At 39.9% G+C, this 20,379-nt stretch overlaps 3 protein-coding genes across 3 annotated transcripts; all 3 read right to left on the bottom strand.

Annotated features, from left to right (window-relative positions):
- Positions 1-2,571: 2,571 nt before the first annotated feature.
- LOC111321344 (N-acetylated-alpha-linked acidic dipeptidase 2-like) lies at positions 2,572-8,513 on the bottom strand. Its single transcript, XM_022924192.2, has 5 exons — positions 8,080-8,513; positions 7,351-7,561; positions 6,211-6,408; positions 5,440-5,731; positions 2,572-5,183 (listed from the first exon to the last, which is right to left on the bottom strand). The coding sequence occupies exons 1-5, from the start codon at positions 8,313-8,315 to the stop codon at positions 3,910-3,912; spliced, it is 2,211 nt and encodes a 736-aa protein (XP_022779927.2). The 5' UTR covers positions 8,316-8,513; the 3' UTR covers positions 2,572-3,909.
- Positions 8,514-10,178: 1,665 nt separating this feature from the next.
- LOC148741490 (uncharacterized) lies at positions 10,179-13,271 on the bottom strand. The gene is made up of 2 exons (XM_088762013.1): positions 12,314-13,271; positions 10,179-12,186 (listed from the first exon to the last, which is right to left on the bottom strand). The coding sequence occupies exons 1-2, from the start codon at positions 12,537-12,539 to the stop codon at positions 12,098-12,100; spliced, it is 315 nt and encodes a 104-aa protein (XP_088618139.1). The 5' UTR covers positions 12,540-13,271; the 3' UTR covers positions 10,179-12,097.
- Positions 13,271-20,348, bottom strand: LOC111321359 (N-acetylated-alpha-linked acidic dipeptidase 2-like). Its single transcript, XM_088761734.1, has 5 exons — positions 19,494-20,348; positions 18,767-18,977; positions 17,679-17,876; positions 17,086-17,377; positions 13,271-16,760 (listed from the first exon to the last, which is right to left on the bottom strand). Exons 1-5 carry the CDS (start codon positions 19,727-19,729, stop codon positions 15,487-15,489), a joined length of 2,211 nt encoding a protein of 736 aa, XP_088617860.1. The 5' UTR covers positions 19,730-20,348; the 3' UTR covers positions 13,271-15,486.
- Positions 20,349-20,379: the final 31 nt, after the last annotated feature.

Raw genomic sequence — 20,379 nt, forward strand, 5'->3', positions numbered from 1 at the left:
ACAAAGTTGAAATGGTAAATTGGCCACCGTAACGATTCCAAAAGCTGACGTTTCGAGCGTTAGCCCTTCGTCGGAGCGAATAGAGGAATTGTGGGTTGTGTGTGCTTTTAAAGGCAGAAAGTGGAGCTATGTTATAAGTGGGAACCTGGCAACGAGAAAAACATGAATAAATTAGTGGAATGAAAAGCGTTCGTTGATCCCTGTGGGATTTAGAGTGCCGGTTTGAAAGATGAGCTTTTGTTCAAGATTTTTATGGCTTTCCGTGCTACCCTAAGGAAAGACCGCAGATTGCCATATGTTGCTTAGAATGATTAGGTAAATTAAAATGTCTAGCGACTGGTTTCGATGTGTCTTTGTCATTCCTTTCCACGTCTCGAAGGTGTTCTCGGAATCGGTCACCTAGTCTTCTGCCTGTTTCGCCGATGTATATCTTTTTGCAATAAGTGCAAGTTATGCAATAGATTACGTTGGCGGAGATGCACGTGAAGTGATCGGTTATCTTAATGGATCGTTTAGGTCCCGATATTTTATCAGTGTTGTGAATGAAAGGACGCGTTTTGCATCGTGCACGAGCGCATTGAAAAGAGCCTGGTTGGTCATTAGTCTGAAAAGAACTTCTGACCAAAAGATTGCCTATGTTTTTGTCGCGTTTGAATGAAATGAGCGGAGGCTGCGAAAAGATAGTGCTTGTCTCAAATTAAAAGAATCCTTACAGAAGCCTTAAAGATAGTGCTTGTCTCAAATTAAAAGAAACCTATCAAACCTTTTCTACAGATTGTGATTTAAAGGCTACACGGCCATTAAGATGAATTTCCACTTTGCTCTCTCGATCTTTACTTGGTGAACTCATGAGCACATCATACTTGGCATTTTAACATCATCAAAGCCATACTCTCGCAATTTCTTAGCAATGTAGTGGGCTAAGTCGTTGTTGCGTTTGAAACCAGCAAAATGTGGCTCACTTGAAAAATACCTCTAAATTAAACAAAACAGTGGAAAAAGTCGTAGAGGGATTCACGTGCAATAAACTACTGCCACAGTTACATGGAAAAATCGACCCGCGACAGTTTGTGCGTAGAGGCCACTCGACAACAGATGCCCTTCTATTCGTGTTACAAGCCATTTACGAGGCAGTAGATTGTGCTGATCTAGGAACCTGGGTCTTCTTCGCTGACTTCTAAAGGTTTTGATCTAATTGGCCATAACTTCTTAATGACTGAGTTGCGAAAACTAGAGATTGATCAAGTGCTCATCAGTTGGATTCCAGAGTTCCTACATCACTATCAGATTGGAAATTCCTCAAGGGAGGTGTGCCGCAGGGAACTAAATTAGGAGTGATACTTTTCACAATAATGACAAACAATCTTTTTATCACGAAACCCGCGTGTCTCTACTAAAACGGGACTGAAGCTCCGCGTGACGTCGCGCTAGTTTGCTGACGAGATTGATGGGGGATAAAAATAATAACTGCTGATGTGGGATAAATTGGCCACAATAGTGAGGCTTTTTTTTCACCCGACATCAAGAACATTGATATAATAAACATCACGCAATCTCTTAAGCAAAGGTGGGGTTAAATATCGGCAAAGAGCCAAATACGTATAAAAAGGCAACGAAAGCCTGAAGAGAAGGCCGGAGCATGGGAAGGGGGCAGGAAAATTCTTCTTCAGTACCGAAAGTCTGTGTTCGGATGTTAACACGATGGAAATGAAGGCGAGAAGGACCAGAAGAGAAACTGATCTTGCCTATAACCTTGGTGCTATTTGATCTGACCTCATTTGATTGGCTTAAGATCTGTGATTGACAACGCTCCTTGCCCCATGCAAAGGCACATCTAAATACTTAACTCTATATATGACGGGCCTCGAGATAAAATCACATTACACTTATTTCATAATGTTGGCCTTTAGCTGACTGGCATCTGAGAGTCAAGGTTATCTGTCTGACAAAATTGATTCCATACAGAAAAGGGCGCATAAGATAATTTTCCCGAGTGCTGATAGCTACTCAGATGCCGTCGGGGTGGAGACCCTTGCGTATAGAAGAGATAAGATATGTAAAGAGTACATGTGAAAAATGAAGGACTTACACCACCCTCTTCATCCTCTTCTACCAACACGCTTAGACGATACCTGTCCCTACACTCCCAGGTACAAATCAGACCAGCTGTACCTTTACAGAAACGTTACCTGTAGAACGAAGCGCGCCTAAAACTTTTTCACTTTTAAGTATTTTTAACAAATGTGATGCATGTTCTGCTGTGGTGTATATAACTTGTACTTAATGTATACAGAAATGTACGTAGTCGATCTTATTAAGTTTTCATTGTATTATAACTCGTTAATCCACTAAGTTACTGCCAGAGACTTTAATAAACTGTTATTATTGTTATTATTTACTATAACAATTAACCAACTAAGAACTATCCCACACGAACGGGCAACTATGTTTTCTCAGTCATGAAGTTGCCTTTATGCCTAAAAGGGAATACGTTACTAATAGATACAAGAGAAAAACAAAACAATAGAAATAAATCCAGAAAACATCTGGCAAACGAGCAAAACTCTGGTGAATTGTAAAAACAGCTTGGTTTGCAGAGCTCGAGAGTTCATCCCGATTTCGGAATCATGGTACGACGGAGTCTAACCTCCTGCTTTTTGTTCGGCCTCCTTTACAGTTCTTATGTGCTGTATTTGTTTTCTTCCGGGTAGGGAGAAGCACGTACAGTAAGAGCAAAGTTTCTTTCCGGGCTTTGACCTACATTGAATCCTTAACCGCTCTATAGTTTGAAACCTAAACCCATATGCTAACACACACATATTGCATTTCGGCCACAGGGTGTATGAAAAAGGGGTTTCTCTAGCTGGCAGCTATCATTCACAGGGCATGATGATACTGTTTTATACTGCTCATCCTCCAAAGCCTTTGTCATTCAAGACAAGCTGATTGCTAATCTGTCTAAAATTGAACACTGGCTTTCTTTCAATAGTCTGTTTATTAACGTAACAAAAACTGAAGCTATGCTTTTCGGAACTGCCCCTAGATTATCTGCCGTAGACCTCTTTTTCTATTAGTTTAACTAACGATGTTATTAAGCGGGTTTTTCACTTCATTTATCTCGGTATAGTTTTTGATGACTGCCCTAGCTGGAACAAGCAAATAAAGCAGCTTATTTCGAAGGCGGGAAAACGCGTAGGAATGCTCGGCAGGCTTTGTAGAAGCCTCACTAGAGAGCGTGCAAATAATTTATTGTAGTCTAATTAGGCCAATTTTAGAATACTGTGTAAGTGTGAGGGGCTGCAGCGGGAAAGGTCGCAAACAAGGCCTTGAAGCCCTCCAAAACCGCGCTGCCAGAATAATTGCAAGAACTGTAGGCAGCAACCCGGCAATGGACGTTCTGACATGGCCCACGCTGGAGGAGCGCCGTCGTAAAACTGTTTTGAAACTCGTTAAGAAATGCCTGCAAGGTCAATGTCCCCAATATTTCAAAAAATATTTTAAACGTAATGATATAATCCACGTGCGCGCCACTAGACAAAGCAACGTTTTACATCCGCCTGCTGTGAGGACTGAGATCACAAAGCAATCTTTCTATTACTAGGGTTGCATTCTTTTTAACGAACTATCTTGATGGTATTTCGTCTTTATTTCCTTCTAAATCTTTTATTTGCTCATAGTTTTCTATTTATATTATTATCAGTATCGTGTAATGCATGTATATATTATAGATTTAGTACATTGTTGTGCTCAGGGCTCCCATTGATAACAGACAGCTTTTTGTATTTGAAGGGGCTACCCTGAGCGGTATAAATCAATAAAGGTTCTTCTTTTTCTTCTTCTTCATGACAATATCACGAGGGGAACCAATTCAAACCAGTTCCAAACAAAAGTTTAAAATTATCTTCGTCTTCATATGGGTTTCAAAACATTTGTAGCAGAAGTAATGGCATGTGTCAGCAAAGATATTTCTTTTTCCACCAGTTTCCAATCTCCTGATTTTTTCGCCTTGTTCATGGCATAATGTACTCGCGGAAAGTACAAGTCACCGTACAGATTTTCGTCGTTGAGGCCATATATTACATGTCTGGACAGTTTCCAGTCGTTTACTTCCACAGTTTGTATAAACGCTTTCTCGACTTGCATCATTTGATCATTCAGGATGCGGTAGTTCTCTGGTTTCTCTTTTAGCTTGCCTCTTTCAAACTGATGCGAAACTTTCGCAAAGCTCCTGACTGCACGAGAAAAAGCAGCCGTGCTGATGTTATGCACCCTGAGTGTAGCATTCTTTTCTAAGAGAACGGCCTTTGATTGTAAGACTTCTCCGTAAGTAGTTGTATTGAGAGGTAAGAGTTCAGAATCGGAAAGTTTGAGAAGAAACGCCCCTGCAAATTTTGTCACGGCCAGATGAGTTTGAAACTCGGGATCAACAAAAGTTTTCATCCAGTAAAACGTGTCATGCACGGAGTGATAAACGGGATACGCTCTCCTGATGTTGTACCTTCCTCCAAAGATATAAGACCAGTCTGCGCAGGAAATTCCAAGGAAATAATAAAACGCGCCATAATCACTACCAAATGTTATATCACCACATACTGCGCTGCCATTAACATGTCTAGTAACATCTCTCTCTAACATGACTTCGTACATGCTTTTGCAAGTATCTGGAACTGTTGGATCACAAATTTCTTTGGTCAACCGAACAGCCAACTGTTTGAGTAGAGGACTGGCATTGACATTAAGACTGAAATTACCATTAACAGCTTGGTCTATGTTGAGATAAGCAACAGCGCGAGTTTGAAGAATTTGAGCATTTTCCTCGACCCATTCTGTCGATCCAAAAGCACCATTTTCTTCTGCGTCCCAGCTGCAAAGCATTATTGTCCGGCGTGGCCTCCATCCTTTTTCAATTAACTTTCCTAGTCCACGTGATAATTCCATTAACACAGCCGTACCGCTGACAGGATCGGCAGCACCAAATACCCAGGCGTCTCGATGATTTCCCATAAGTACATAACGGTCGGGTTCTACAGTGCCTCTGATCTGGCCAATCACATTGTAGATAGTTTTGATTTCCAAGCTGTTGTTGACCTTAACACGCAAAGTAAGACTTTTGTCTTTAAATCCAGGTCCAATATAGTAGGTTAAATGCAAACCTCCTTGCCAACTCTTTGGTGCTTTAAGACCTGTCATGTTAAAAAGAAAATTCATTTTAATCGTGGAGATAGAGAAAGTTTATAAATTAATGACTTTCGATTCCTTACACGCCTAAGTTTTCTGCAGACTTTCGTTTTCAAAATTATCGTAACAGTTTAGCCAAAAAGGTTTTCTTGCTACATAGGGTAGAAAACCTCAGTTTTCTTTGTCCTCGACAGACTAGTTAGGGCTCCCAGCCCTAAGTAACACCCTCTTTTCTCCCTCCTATGCCAAAAGGGTACTGACCTTTCATTCGACGTAGTATTTCTCGCGCATCCCCATAAGATAGAACAAAGGCCGGGATAGGCAATGAATCACTGTCATTTAGTGCTTCTCGGTATATACCATCCACAGAGGGAAAGCCTGGGGTATGTGGGTCACCAGGCCCCGTTACCTTTCTTGCTGATCCTCGTTGGGTCCCAGAGTCAGGAAGCCACCACGAGTTAGGGAAAGTGTTGTTGGTTCCCTCTGGTGCATACTGTTCAGGATCGTTATAGATGATGACTGCAGATGCGCCGTGTGAGGCAGCATTGAGGACCTTTAGAAAAAATCGTGCGCCGTTAGGAACACTAACTGACATAGCGGTTAGGAAGTCCATTCTGATTGGATGATGTCACACTGCGGGTCAAAAAATAACATTCGTAGGGAACAGAGCAAATGTTTGTTTAACAGTGGTGCTCCCCTCTCGGTGGTTGAATGTATAGGATCTTCTATGACGAGATGCCCGTAAGCAGAGATTCCGCGACTTTGTTAGTCAGGAAAACTTGACCTATCCCTGCTGAAGATGAAGTCTGCTTGGGCGAAAGACGCTATAGAAAGTTTTGTAGGCTCTTTAAGGACTGTTTGGAATGAATTTGGTTGTGTCATTATCCAATTGACCACATCCCCCCAAAGGCTGTGTGAAATCTTTTTTATCCCTCTTTCATTGGCAGCTCATTGGCAGTCAATTTTCCATAGTCCCTCCCTAACAGATGATAAGTAATTACTGGTCCCTCAAGTCAGTTACAAAATACATACCTTGTTTCCTCTATACATCTTGCTTAGTCGCACAAGAACAATTCTATTTTTTATGGACACGCCCACGGCTTTCAAATGCATAAAATTCTCTTTGGTGCCAAAGTCAGCGTACACAACTTCTCCTTCTACCATCCCATTAGGGGAATGAGCCAGCAGAATTTGCGTATCTTTACCTTTCTTTTCATCTTCACGTAAAATCTATTGGTGAAATATTTGAGCGTTTGAAGTGTTAAAACCGAGCGATGGGTAATAAAAAAAAAAAAAAGAAATGTTTACAGTGGTCTGTCATGCAAGTGATGACGGAAAGTTAAAGCAGACAAGCGGTCCAAAAAGCAGCTAGTTTGAAACTGAGGAGGTGCCTTAACTTTTGGCCAATTTTCTTCCATCCACCAACTTCGTTGTTAAAAAGAACAATGGTATCAGGAAGGAGTGTCTGGTATACCTGATCTCTTAAGGTCTGTTAACCTTAGAGAAGGGTGCTGCAGGCTTCCGGATTACCCGGATCAGCCCGCTGTTACATGCATCTCACCTAAAGGGGAATGTCAATCGCCATAATCTAGAGTACATGTTTTTGAAGATTGATTTCAAAGTCCACTCCGCTGAATTTACATTAATTCCAGCCAAAGCTGGTTTCCCTTCCGCTGTTTAGTCATTTACTACCGATTTTCTGAACTCCTTGATAACTCAAGTAATTTCCCATCTTGCTTAGCTGAACGAAAATAATCGGAATTCCAATATATCTATTCTACAAGAGGATGGGTATCATTTATTTAAAAGAGGGAAAACAACGGTAGGTATTCATACCTCTCTGCAGGTTCCGGTCAAAGAGGAAAAGCTACCATTTGCTTATGAGGTGGAATGATTCAAATTAGCTATTAACACGTAAACCCTTAGGAATGACCAGAATCTAAGTTATCCTTACAGTTCTCCAGATTGTGATTTAAAGATTACTCCTAAATCTAATATTTGGGTCATAGGAATGAAGAATATGATAATGTCAAAGAAGCTCTGGGTTGATAAACGGAATCTCCTTGCTAATACCATAGGAAATGTATCGAGAACTGTGTGGAGAACATGCAACCTGATGTTATGGTTAATGGTTTAAGTGTAGAAGTACAAATTAAAAGAAGCTTATCGAACCTTTTCTACGGATTGTGATTTAAAGATTACACGGCCATTACGAAGAATTTCCGCTTTGCTCTCTCGATCTTTACTTGGTGAATTCATGAGCACATCATACTTTGGCATTTTAACATCATCAAAGCCATACTCCCCCCATTTCTTAGCAACGTAGTGGGCTAGGTCGTTGTTGCGTTTTGAACCAGCAAAATGTGGCTCACTTGAAAAATACCTGTAAATCAAATAAAACAATGGTATGGTCGTGGTTAATTCAAAGCAGTCGTTCCATTTAATAAACTGTATCTTCTGGATCAAAACTGGACCGTAGTTAAAGGAAGGCGTCATGTAGAGGCTTGGGAAAAAAAATCAATATGAGGGTGTTTAATCAAGGCCTTACAAAGTTTGATTGGATTCCCAACTTTGAATTGCGGTCAAATTACCACATTCTGTTAAAAAGCATTGCAGTGACATACTTCTGCTATAATTTGTTTATTTTATCCGACAAATGTTTTAAGGAAAAGTAAAATCCTGGAATAGAGTCAACGACAGTTTGTTAACGCTGAACGAAGAGAAAAATCTTGCTGCCTCGACTAATTACCCCTAGCTGTGAGCGAGGATGGTCATTGAAAAAGAAAACCTTTAAAAAATGACAGAAAGTTGCATTACATTGATTAACACCAAGCCCCGGTTAAACCACGGTTTCTGGCCCAACTTTGCTGGGCCAGTAAACAGTAATCTTAAGTTACTAACCTTGAATCGTTTTCGAGATTTTCCGCCTTAAATGATCGTAAAAGTTCTGTTTGAACGTCGTAGGCACTTCGCAGCTCATTCGATTTGATTTTTATTTCTGTTTCCAAGCGTTTTGTTAGAGAACTTGAGTTTATAAAATATCCAACAAGGAAGGAAAAAAGAATCGCCACCATAACCAAAGAAAGCCTCAGTAACGGGTGGTTGAGGATAGTATTTCGAGGAGTTTTTCTTCCCATTATCTTCGTCTTTTATCTCTTCACAACGGAACGTTACGTTGTACAGCAGATCCTGTACAATGGAATTTTTTCCTTGTACTTTCTATAAATAAAACCGTAATCTTCACACCTTTATAGTTAGATTCAGGAACACTAATACAGCGAAACGGTAGACAACGAACGGTGTCACTGTCTCCGTCACTGTTGACAGGAGAACCCGTACAATGCAAATTTTTCCTCGTACTTTCTACAAATAAAACCTGTAATCTTCACACCTTTCTATTTAGGGTTAGGAACCTGAATACAGTGAAACGCCAGTCAAAGAACGGTGTCACTGTCTCCGTCACTGTTGCATTAGACAAATTGGAGATCTTGCTGACGTCATTGTTTGCATGTTTAACTAAGCGTGGAAAAGAAGTCCTGATCATAATGTATTTTAGGTATAAAAATTCAAGCTTTGATGTGAAAGGAATTGTTTATCACGTTTGGTAAATAAGTCCTTAAGGTCTTAGTCAGTCATTCTAGAAAGCGCTGTGGATAAATTGCTTTTTTTCAAAGCTGTTCATGCTGGTTGGAAATTGCGATGTTCGTTTTCGACATTTTCGCGGACCGAGGCTTATTCGAGATTTGTCAAAAAGCTTGTCAGCGAAGAAGTCAATATTTAATCCAAAGAATACAATGACGAAATTAGCCTTGTCGTAAAATGAATTCTCAAGAATCTCCTTGAATTTGATCGTTTTAAAGAACTAGTAACAATCATGTATTAGTAAGTGCGTTCATTCTAGCCTAGGAATGGGTATTTTTACCCAGGGACATAAAATTTAGGGCATAATGAAACTTGTTAACATCAAATGGTGGTGCGGCTCACAGTTCTGAATTGTGGTAACTCATGGCGTTCGATCAAATGGGGACAATTTTTCTACACATCATCCTAAGGCTTTCTTTCCGAAGCGAGAAAACCTGCGGGACTGCGAATTAGTCCAAGATGGCGTCGAAAAGCTGAAAGGGTCTAGCTTAGGATCGATATCCGTGGGACTAAAAAAAAAACGTGAATAGTAAGCGTACTCCTTCTTTGAACGCAATTAGAAGAAAAGTAAGCGAAATTATGGGAACATTTTGTGTTCACGTTTACTGTAAACATGCATAGTCCTCTCGCATTCAAAATGGTTTAATATTGTTGGCGTAAATTCACTTAAAGGGGAAGTACGGTCTAGAAAAAGTTTGACTTATTTAGAATCAATTAGAAGAACTTTTCCTCAGGAGTTCGAAAATAACCGCCGTTTTGTCCAGTTTGCCCTGCATTTGCGACAAGAGCGCTTTGAAGGTGTTCTTATTCACGACTTTCGCGGCTAGAAGCACGCCATCTTGGACATGGCTTCAGTTATGACGTAGCAGCAGTCAAACTTTTTTCCTCGCTTTGTCCTTGTTGACTTGTTTGACATTTGTGAATAGTTGAATAGTTGAACTATGGTGAAATATTTTACATTATGGTTGAATTTCAAAATACACATTAAAATACAAAAGGAAAAGGTGTAAGCCTCCACAAGCTACCAGAAAGTGAAATATTAGAGACAACTTGGCTGGCAAACATAGAGCGCAAGACGGCTTGCCAAAGTCTGCAAGAACTAGGCCTGAAAATTGCCAAAATAAAGGCTTTCAAGTTGTCCAGTTGATGTTCGCTTCAAACTGAAAGCTATGCTAACCTTTTTTATATTCAACAAATATAAACTTCATTTCATTTATCGTATGATTTTTTACAAAAATAAAAATTTTTGGATGCGAATAAATTGAACCTCGAAATGTTAATAGACCACGTGTGGTAAATTATCGGTCGCCACCCGTGACCGAAGCCAATTTTCAACATCGTGCGCTATTACCAATCAATCAATCAATCAATCAATTTATTTAACGTGGTCAGAACGCTTAGCTAAATGCTAGTTTACAGGTACGCCACGAAATAAAAAGAGAAAAGGAAATTATAAAGCCTTGTGAAGGTATTTAAATTTAAATAAATTAAGAATTAAGAACTAGCTAATATTAAAATATAAGAATTTAATAATGTAGTCACCGAGTTGAATATATAAAATGTAAAATGTAATAATTAAAAAAAGGAAATATAATTAAAGATAGATCCTCACCGCGCTAGAGTCCCGTGAGATCTGATGTTTTTAAGTAATTTTTAAAAGTAGTAAATGTTTGTATCTTTCGAGACTCGTCCGGTAAAGCGTTCCATAGTTTCGATGCAGCATATCTCCATGATCTTGACCCGAAGGTTGTTGATTTTACTTTTGGGAGGTCCAGTATTGTGGTGCCCCTAAGATTATAAGTGGAGCACCTAACTGTTATAAGATCACGTAAGCTTTTTGGTCCTGCATCACTGGTTAATATCTTAAAGACAGTGGACAAAATTTTCGCTAATCGCTGTTCACGAAGACTTGAGAGACCGATACGCTTACAAAGTTCCTCATAAGGCGAGGACTTATCTCTAAAAACAAAACGGAGCGCACGTTTGTTCACCAACTCTAACTTGTCAGCTGACTTCTTATTACAGAAGTGCCACGTTTCGGAGCAGTAATTAAAGTGTGGCAAAATAAAGGCTTTGTAAAGATCCCTTCTAGTCTCAAAAGACAACATTTTCTGCATCCTTTTTAACACAGCCACCTGTTGACTGACTTTTCTACATATTTTACCAATGTGCTTTTCAAAATTCAATTTATCATCGATTATCACGCCAAGAAGTTCCATTGTGTTGGATATGGGAAGTGGTGACTCCTCACACTTAAACACTGATTCATCAGTTCCTTTGTGTTTTCCCAACACCATTGCCTGGTATTTTGAACTGTTCCTATTCATACCATTACGCGCGAACCATATATCAGTACTAATAAGATCGTTGTTGATTGTTTCTTCAATTTTGGAGAGGTGATTGTCGGCGTAAAAGATTTGATTGTCATCAGCGTAAGTGGACAGAGTACACTTCTCGATGACATGTGAAAGATCGTTCATGAAGATGTTGAATAGTAAAGGGCCGAAGATGGATCCCTGTGGTACACCATTGCAAATAGGTTGCCAATTGGAAAGTGTATCCCCTAGTCTCACTCTTTGGAATCGATTTGATAACTAATCTTTTATCAGGGTGGTTGTTGCTTCATCTGCTTCATATTCTTTTAATTTCAAAACAATCAGTTCATGAGGTAAGGTGTCAAAGGCATTGTATGGATATATCATGTCTTTCCTAAGTCTGTTATGAGTCTACCGAGTAAACTGTTATTACCTTACCGATTCCATACTCCTACGAAAATATATTGCTGGCAGATAACCCAAACAAACACGTTGCAGCAAATACAAATCATCCTTCGCTAGGCAGGTGCCCATGTTTGATTGGACACAACAAACACTATGTAACAATATTTTATGTCTTCCTACCAACCACATGACGTTAATACCCAGTAGTGATGCTTTCAAAAGAAATAGAAAGTGCCATTTTAGTTTGATTTATTTTGAGGTAGTCTCTGACGTAAACATCGTTTGACAGATGAGACTTTCTGGCGCAGGTCGATTTTTTTCACAACTCACATCTCAAATATTTGAAAATGAAAAATACTGCGGTTAAGTTAATCCGAAGCAGATAAGATTACAACACCACTTCCAACTTGAAGCTAAAAGCTGGAAACAAGCAAAATTTAATTGTTAACAGCTTCTGTCTTTTGTGTAGATCTGCAGTTACCAATTAATTTTGGAAAGTAAATGTTGCTAATCAATCGGTGTTCACGCATGTCTACGAAGGATGATCTTAAAGTCTATTATTTCTGACTTGTTGCATGCCAGCCACGGGTCTTCTTAAGTCCAAATGACTCGAGTTGAGTAACACACCGAGGCTGAGTTCCTGAACCTGCAAAAAGAATTAGTTTCATTCAGTCAGCAATGTGAAATGGATCCTTCGAGGGCAGAACGGTCTTCTTTAGCAAAATAACTATCACTGCGGAACAAGCACTTTTTAGGAAAAAAAAAACCTTTACCTTTCAAATTAAGTCGGTGACCTAGTACACTTAATTCTTGGCAGCACACTATCTTGTTTTCCGCAGGCTTCTCCAGACAATTACCATAAGAGCACCGCTCGAGTGTTTCAAGACGTGAGCGACTGAGCAAGTCTCTGTCTCTCTTTAAAACTCCTTTCTCCTGACTTTCCTCGTCGACAAAGGTTTCCTCTTCCCCTGAAGACGAGCAATGTTGCGTTTGAAACATAAATGGATGAATTACACCCTCTCGGCTGGATTAAAATTCCTAGTCGAGAATTCAATTAGCAGCGCTCTCCTCGCCGCTGTTGTTCTAGTTTACATTGGCTGGGATCTAAGTTAGCATGCTTGACTGTTACTACGTCATAGTTACGTCATAACAAAGATGGCGGTTTTCAATTTAAAAATGGCGATTTTTGGAACGTGATTGTTCGCCACAAAAATGTTTTACCTCAAATGAATACCCTGTTAGCATAATGCAAGTCAGGAATTTTGATCTAGATGAACTTCCTCTAGACCGTTCTTTTAATTTACATAACCATATTCCAGAAAATGCTTGCAGTAGTTCTTAATTCTTTTAAGATATATTAACCGGAGAAAACTTCCCCTCAATTCAATAGCACATAAGGAATTAATTATTAAAACAACTTTTTACCCTTTTTCATTCTAACTGCGTTGTAATCAATCTTAAGTCAAGCAGAAAAATTCCGTATGATGCACGATCCTCGCAGTAGATAGCGCTATTTAAGCAATAGCGAAAATCAGACCTGAAAAAAATCAGGCCTGTACGGGATTCGAACCACTGACCTCTGCGATACTAGTGCAGCGCTCTACCAATTGAGCTAACAAGCCAACTGGGAGCAGGCCGTTAAGTTGATTCGCAATAAACCCGTGAAAGTGATAAATCAGATACAATGAAATATATGAAGTTCATATATTTTGAACTGCGGTATTAGATACGTATGATTTTCGCTATTGCTTAAATAGCGCTATCTACTGCGAGGATCGTGCATCATACGTATCTAATACCGCAGTTCAAAATATATGAACTTCATATATTTCATTGTATCTCAGAAAAATTCCCCTGATCGTTATATTTATCACCGGAACACAATTCTAATTTCTTGAAAAAACAAACTAAAAAAAAAAAACAACAAACATAAGAAACTATCAAAGTTTCATCGTCAAAAGACCGCGGCCTAAATTAGATCTCGTTTCAATGACCGACCCGGACTGATGTCTTCTCTGCACTGGTTAGCAGGGGACGTTAATGAACCCACACACCTCTCGCAAAGAGTAGACTGAAGTAGCTCCCGGTGTTATGGACTGGCCTTGTTTTGTTTATGCAGGCCCCCATTTAAAGTAGCTTTAAAGCTAAACTGGGTCAGCCTGTCAAAATATCGCAAGTAAATAATTGGGAGCTCACTGGCCGAGCTATCCTTGCTGTTGATATGAGTGTCTGAGTTACAAGGATCTTTGCTTGAAGTGACACAATTTTAATTTGTTCAGGCTTCCTGACGATCGCTATAAGGTAAATAATTAGACTTTTCTTTGGCCTTCTTCTCTGATAGTATCATTAACGAGGTCATTCATATCTAGTTTATTGACGGTGAAAATTAAATTTGAGCTTTTTTATAAGGATGTTACTAAAACTGGTAACGGGGAACGGGTGTACAGCGGTAATCCACCAGAGAATTCAAAATGGCAGAGTAAACGATGTTTACAAACACTGATTTTATCGCTAGGTCGCCCCTTGCAGCGAAATTAGACGACTCGCTTTTATTTAACTATTTTTCAGGCGAAGCCACGAAGCCTAGTATTCCGAATCGAGAATTCGAAGTCAACGTTTCTGCAATGGCTGCCATCATTTGTTCTGACGTCTCTCTTCGTTTTTCCTTCCTGAAATCTGCATCTTTTGGCAGAGTTTGGGTATGTTGGTTGTTTGCATTGCCCAACAGCATTTTTTGCAGATAAGTAGCAAGGAGGTAATATCTTAGATTAACAGAAATGAGCTAGGAAATGTAATAACCAGCCTAGTTATTAAGATTACTAACTGCAGATATCTGCTTACCTTACCGCAAAATAACATCACGAATATATCTTTGTACCGACCCATAAACTTCCATGTAAACAATAGAGAAATCAAACACTGACAGAACTTTTAATAACATTTAATTTAACATGTTATCCAACATTTAATTTAACATTTAATCTTCGAAAGGCCCTCCAAAAAGCTTTGAAGACATGCTAAATGCCGCGAGCTTGTAGTTCTGAGTTGATTGTTCAAATGTTGTGCATGAATTTTAAGATACTCACCTCTCCGAGGATTTGATTTCTATGCAACCTGCAGTGTGTGCCAGACAAAAACTAAATTTATGAGGCACTCAACATTTCAAAGTAAAATCCTACAACCTACACTTACCGTCCATGCTTTTTGCTTCGACGATCGCGTTCGAAGAGCACGTGCTCAAAACTAGTTCCCAGACCCTTTTACTCCGCCATTTTGAATTCTCAGGCGGTTACCGCTGTACACCCGTTCCCCGTTCCCCGTTCCCTGTTATCAGTTTTAGTAACATCCTTTTTATAACAACTAACCAATTAAGAACTATCCCATACGAACGAGCAACTATGCTTTCTTAGTCATGAAGTTGCCTTTGTGCCTAAAAGGGAATACGTTACTGATAGATACAAGAGAAAAACTAAAAACCAGAACTAAATCCGAAAAACATCTAACAAACAAACAAAACTCTCGTGAATTGTAAAAACAGCTTGGTTTGCAGAGCTTGAGAGTTCATCCCGATTTCGGAATCATGGTACGACGGAGTCTAACCTCCTGCCTTTTTTGTTCGGCCTCCTTTACAGTTCTTCTGTGCTATATTTGTTTTCTTCCGGGTAGCGGGAAGCACTTACAGTAAGAGCAAGGTTTCTTTTCGGACTTTGATCTGGATACAACTATCCGGATATCTGGATAACTATCTGGATATCAACAATCCTTAACCGCTCTATAGTTTGAAGCCTAAATCCATAGGCTAACTCATACATATTGCATTTCGACCATAGGGTGTATAAAAATGTGTTTTCTCTAGCTGACAGCTGTCATGCATAGGACATGACAATATCACGAAGGGAACCAATTCAAACTAGTTCCAAACAAAAGTTTGAAATTATCTTCGTCTTCATATGGGTTTGAGAACATTTGCAGCAGAAGTAATGGCATGTGTCAGCAAAGACATTTCTTTTTCCACCAGTTTCCAATCTCCTGATTTTTTCGCCTTGATCATGGCATAATGTACTCGCGGAAAGAACAAGTCACCGTACAGATTTTCGTCGTTGAGGCCATATATTACATGTCTGGACAGTTTCCAGTCGTTTACTTCCACAGTTTGTATAAACGCTTTCTCGACTTGCATCATTTGATCATTCAGGATGCGGTAGTTCTCTGGTTTCTCTTTTAACTTGCCTCTTTCAAAATGATGCGAAACTTTCGCAAAGCTCCTGACTGCACGAGAAAAAGCAGCCGTGCTGATGTTATGCACCCTGAGTGTAGCATTCTTTTCTAAGAGAACGGCCTTTGATTGTAAGACTTCTCCGTAAGTAGTTGTATTGAGAGGTAAGAGTTCAGAATCGGAAAGTTTGAGAAGAAACGCCCCTGCAAATTTTGTCACGGCCAGATGAGTTTGAAACTCGGGATCAACAAAAGTTTTCATCCAGTAAAACGTGTCATGCACGGAGTGATAAACGGGATACGCTCTCCTGATGTTGTACCTTCCTCCAAAGATGTAAGACCAATCTGCACATGAAATGCCAAGGAAATGGTAAAACGCACCATAATCACTGCCAAATGACAAATCATCACATGTTGCGCAGCCATTAACGTGTTTAGTAACATCTCTCTCCAACATGACTTCGTACATGCTTTTGCAAGTATCTGGAACTGTTGGATCACAGATTTCTTTGGTCAACCGAACGGCCAACTGTTTGAGTAAAGGACTGGCATCGACATTAAGACTGAAATTACCATTAACAGCTTGGTCTATGTTGAGATAAGCAACAGCGCGATTTTGAAGAATTTGAGCATTTTCCTCGACCCATTCTGTCGATCCAACAGCACCACTTTCTTCAGCGTCCCAGCTGCAAAGCATTATTGTCCGGCGTGGCCTCCATCCTTTTCCAATTAACTTTCCTAGTCCACGTGATAATTCCATTAACACAGCAGTACCGCTGACAGGATCGGCAGCACCAAATACCCAGGCGTCTCGATGATTTCCCATGAGTACATAACGGTCGGGTTCTACAGTACCTCTGATCTGGCCGATCACGTTATAAATGGTTTTGGTTTCCAAGCTGTTGTTGACCTCGACACGCAAAGTAAGAGTTTTGTCTTTAAATCCAGGTCCAATACAGTAGGTTAACTGCAAACCTCCTCGCCAACTCTTTGGTGCTTTAAGACCTGTCATGTTAAAAACAAAATTCGTTAAAATTGTGGAGATAGGGAAAGTTCAGAGAAAAGGTGACTTTAATGTCGCTTTCTATTCAAGTCGTGCCCACTCCTCGAATGGACAATGTCATAAATCAAAAGATAAAATTGGGAAGAAAAAGCATAGCATGCAAGGCAAAAAGTCGTCAAATCATTGCACGTCTACGCTTTCTGCAGACTTTCGTTTTCAGAATTATCGTAACAGTTTCGCCCGAAAGATTTTCTTGTTACGTAACAGACTAGTTAGGGCTCCCAGCCCTAAGTAACACCCCCCTTCCGACGCTAAAAGGGTACTGACCTTTCATTCGACGTAGTATTTCTTGTGCATCCCCATAAGATAGAACCATAGCAGGGATTGGCAATGAATCACTCCCATTTAGTGCCTCTCGGTATATACCATCCACAGAGGGAAAGCCTGGGGTAAGTGGGTCACCAGGCCCCGTTGCCTTTCTTGCTGATCCACGTTGGGTCCCAGAGTCAGGAAGCCACCACGAGTTAGGGAAAGTGTTGTTGGTTCCCTCTGGTGCATACTGTTCAGGATCGTTATAGATGATGACTGCAGATGCGCCGTGTGAGGCGGCATTGAGGACCTTTAGAAGATAATTTTAGCTTTTGTTTCAAAATTCGGATTAATTCATTGTAAGGTCGTCTTTTTGTGTAACTAGATGGACGTAAAGGAGCAGTCATTATTTAATGCGGGGGGGGGGGGAGGGTTAAAGGATTTTGGTTGTATCACTGTAGAATTGACCTGATCCCCCTAAGGCTTTGTAATATCTTTCTGATCCCCCCTTTCATCATGTTAGCAGCTAATCGGCAGTCAATTTTCTATAGTCCCTCCCTAACAGATGATAAATAATAACTGGTCCATTAAGTCAATTACAAAATACATACCTTGTTTCCTCTATACATCTTGCCTAGTCGCGCAAGAACAATTTTGTTTTTTATGGACACGCCCACGGCTTTCAAATGCATGAAATTCTCTTTAGTACCAAAGTCAGCGTACACAACTTCTCCTTCTACCACCCCACTGGGGGAATGAGCCAGGAAAATTGGGGTACTTTTACCTTTCTTTTCATCTTCGCGTAAAATCTGTTAGTGAAATATTTGAGCGTTTGGAATGTTAAAAGCGGGCGATAGGTGTTTAAAAAATGTATACACTGGTCTCTCAAGCGATAACGAAAAGGTAAAGTGCTAGTGGAAAAGCGGTCAAATAACAGCTTCCCTGAAACTGGGGATGAGCCTTTCCCTATGGAAAATTTCCTTCCATCCACTACCTTCGTCGTTAAGGATAGGGATGGACTCGGGAACGAGTTTCTGGTGCACATGATCTCTTTAGATCTGTTGATCTCAGAGGAGGGTGCCGCAGGCTTCCGGATTACCCACTCTGTTATACAGACATCTCCCCGTGCGCATTTTAATCCTGATTGGTTTCGAAGTCCACTCTGCTAAATTTGCATTAATTTGGACCAAAACTGGTTTCCCATTCTCCCGTATAACATTGTCATTTACTACCAATATTTCTGAACCTTCCGATTACTCAACTAATTTTCCATCTTCCTTGACAGGACGAAAACGATCGGAATTCCAATATAGGAAGAGGGTTACTATTTATTAAAGGGAGTAAAAAAAAAAAACAGTAGGTCTCTATACATGTGCCTCTCTGCAAGCTCCGATTATAAAAGAAAAGTTGCCAAATACTAATGAGGTGGCACTAATCGTGCGTGAATGATTCAAATTAATTATTAACGCGTAAACCCCTGGAATGACCAACATCTACTTTCTCCTTACAGTGTTAGCCCTGAATCCCATTATCAGGGTCATTAGAATGAAGAACATGATTATGTCCAAGAAGCTCTTGATTGTTTTACGGATTCTTCTTGCCATTACCATAGGAAATGTATGGATAAATGCATTATATACTGATGTTATGGTTAATGGTCTAAGGGTGCTAGGTACAAATTAAAAGAAGCCTATCAAACCTTTTCAACGGATCGAGATTTAAAAATTACACGGCCATTACGATGAATTTCCACTTTGCTCTGTCGATCTTTTCGTGGTGAATCCATGAGCACATCATACTTTGGCATTTTAACATCATCAAAGCCATACTCTCGCCATTTCTTAGCAATGTAGTGGGCTAAGTCGTTGTTGCGTTTTGAACCAGCAAAATGTGGCTCACTAGAAAAATACCTGTAAATCAAATTGAACAATGTTAGGGCCCTTCTTAATTCAAAGCAGTCCTTTTTCAATTTAATAAAGCGCATCTTCTCGATCAAACGTTGGATCGCTGTTAAACAGAGGCCTCATGTAGAAGATGGGGCAAAAATTAGATACTTTAACGCCGTAGGTATTTAATCAAGGCTTATGGAGTTTGATTGCGTTCCCAACTTTGAATTGCGGTCAAATCACCACATTCTATTCTGTGGAATACTGCTGCTATAATTTGTTGATTTTATCCATGAAAATGTTCAAAGCCTGGAAAAGGCTCAAAGATAGTTTGCTGCGGCTGAACGAAGGGAAAAATCTTGCTGCCTCGACCAATTACCCCTTGGTGTGAGAGAAGATGGGCATCAAAACAGACAGCCTTAAAAAAAAAAAAAAACCGAAAGTTGCATTGCGTTGATGAACGCCAAGCCCTGGTTAAACCCCGGGTTGGTAAAGACGTCAACTTCGCTGGGCCAGAAAACATCAATTTTAAGTACTAACCTTGAATTGTTCTCGAGATTTTCCGCCTTAAATGATCGTAAAAGTTCTGTTTGAACGTCGTAAGCACCTCGCTGCTCATTTGATTTTATTTCTAGTTCTGTTTCCAAGCGTTTTGATAGAGAACTTGAGTTTATGAAAAATCCAACAAGGAAGGAAAAAAGAATCGCCACCATAACCAAAGAAAGCCTCAGTAACGGGTGGTTGAGGATAGTATTTCGAGGAATTTTTGTTCCCATTATGTTCGTTCAGTTTATCTCTTCATAACGGAACGTTGTACAGCAATACACTTACACGCGTACAATGGAAATTTTTCCCTATGCTTTCTAATAATAAACCCGTAATCTTCACACCTTTTAGTTAGATTCAGGAACCTGAATACAGTGAAACCCTAGACAACGAACGGTGTCATTAGACGATAGGATAAACCTTGCTTATATATGTCCTTAAGGTCTTGGTCAGTCATTCTTACATAAATATTTAATTGGTTGATAATCCCCCCAAGGCGGCTTGTATGACTGTTCGAAAAATATATATTTGACCGAGAAGCGAAGCCTCAAGGGAAACCCTGAAATTTTGAGGTCTATCTCTCCCTCTATGGACATTATTCGCGGACATACACCAGCAAGCCAGAAAGGTGTTTATTTACTTTATAACCCTCCCGTTGATTTTCATCACGCGCATGAACCACTCGTTAAAAAAGCCAGTGTTGCCTAATGGTGGATGTGTATTTGCGACCAGCTTTTTAATATCACTGGCACTGAACTCTTTGAAACGAGTTTGTTTCAACAGAGATGAAAGGATGTAACTCTTGAGTCGCTTTTCTCCTGCTGGCTTTGTTTCTTTTCGACGAAATAATCGGACGACAGATATCGAAATAGACTGGGTT

This window comes from Stylophora pistillata, chromosome 1 (genome assembly GCF_964205215.1).
Source record: "Stylophora pistillata chromosome 1, jaStyPist1.2, whole genome shotgun sequence".
NCBI lineage: Eukaryota > Metazoa > Cnidaria > Anthozoa > Scleractinia > Pocilloporidae > Stylophora > Stylophora pistillata.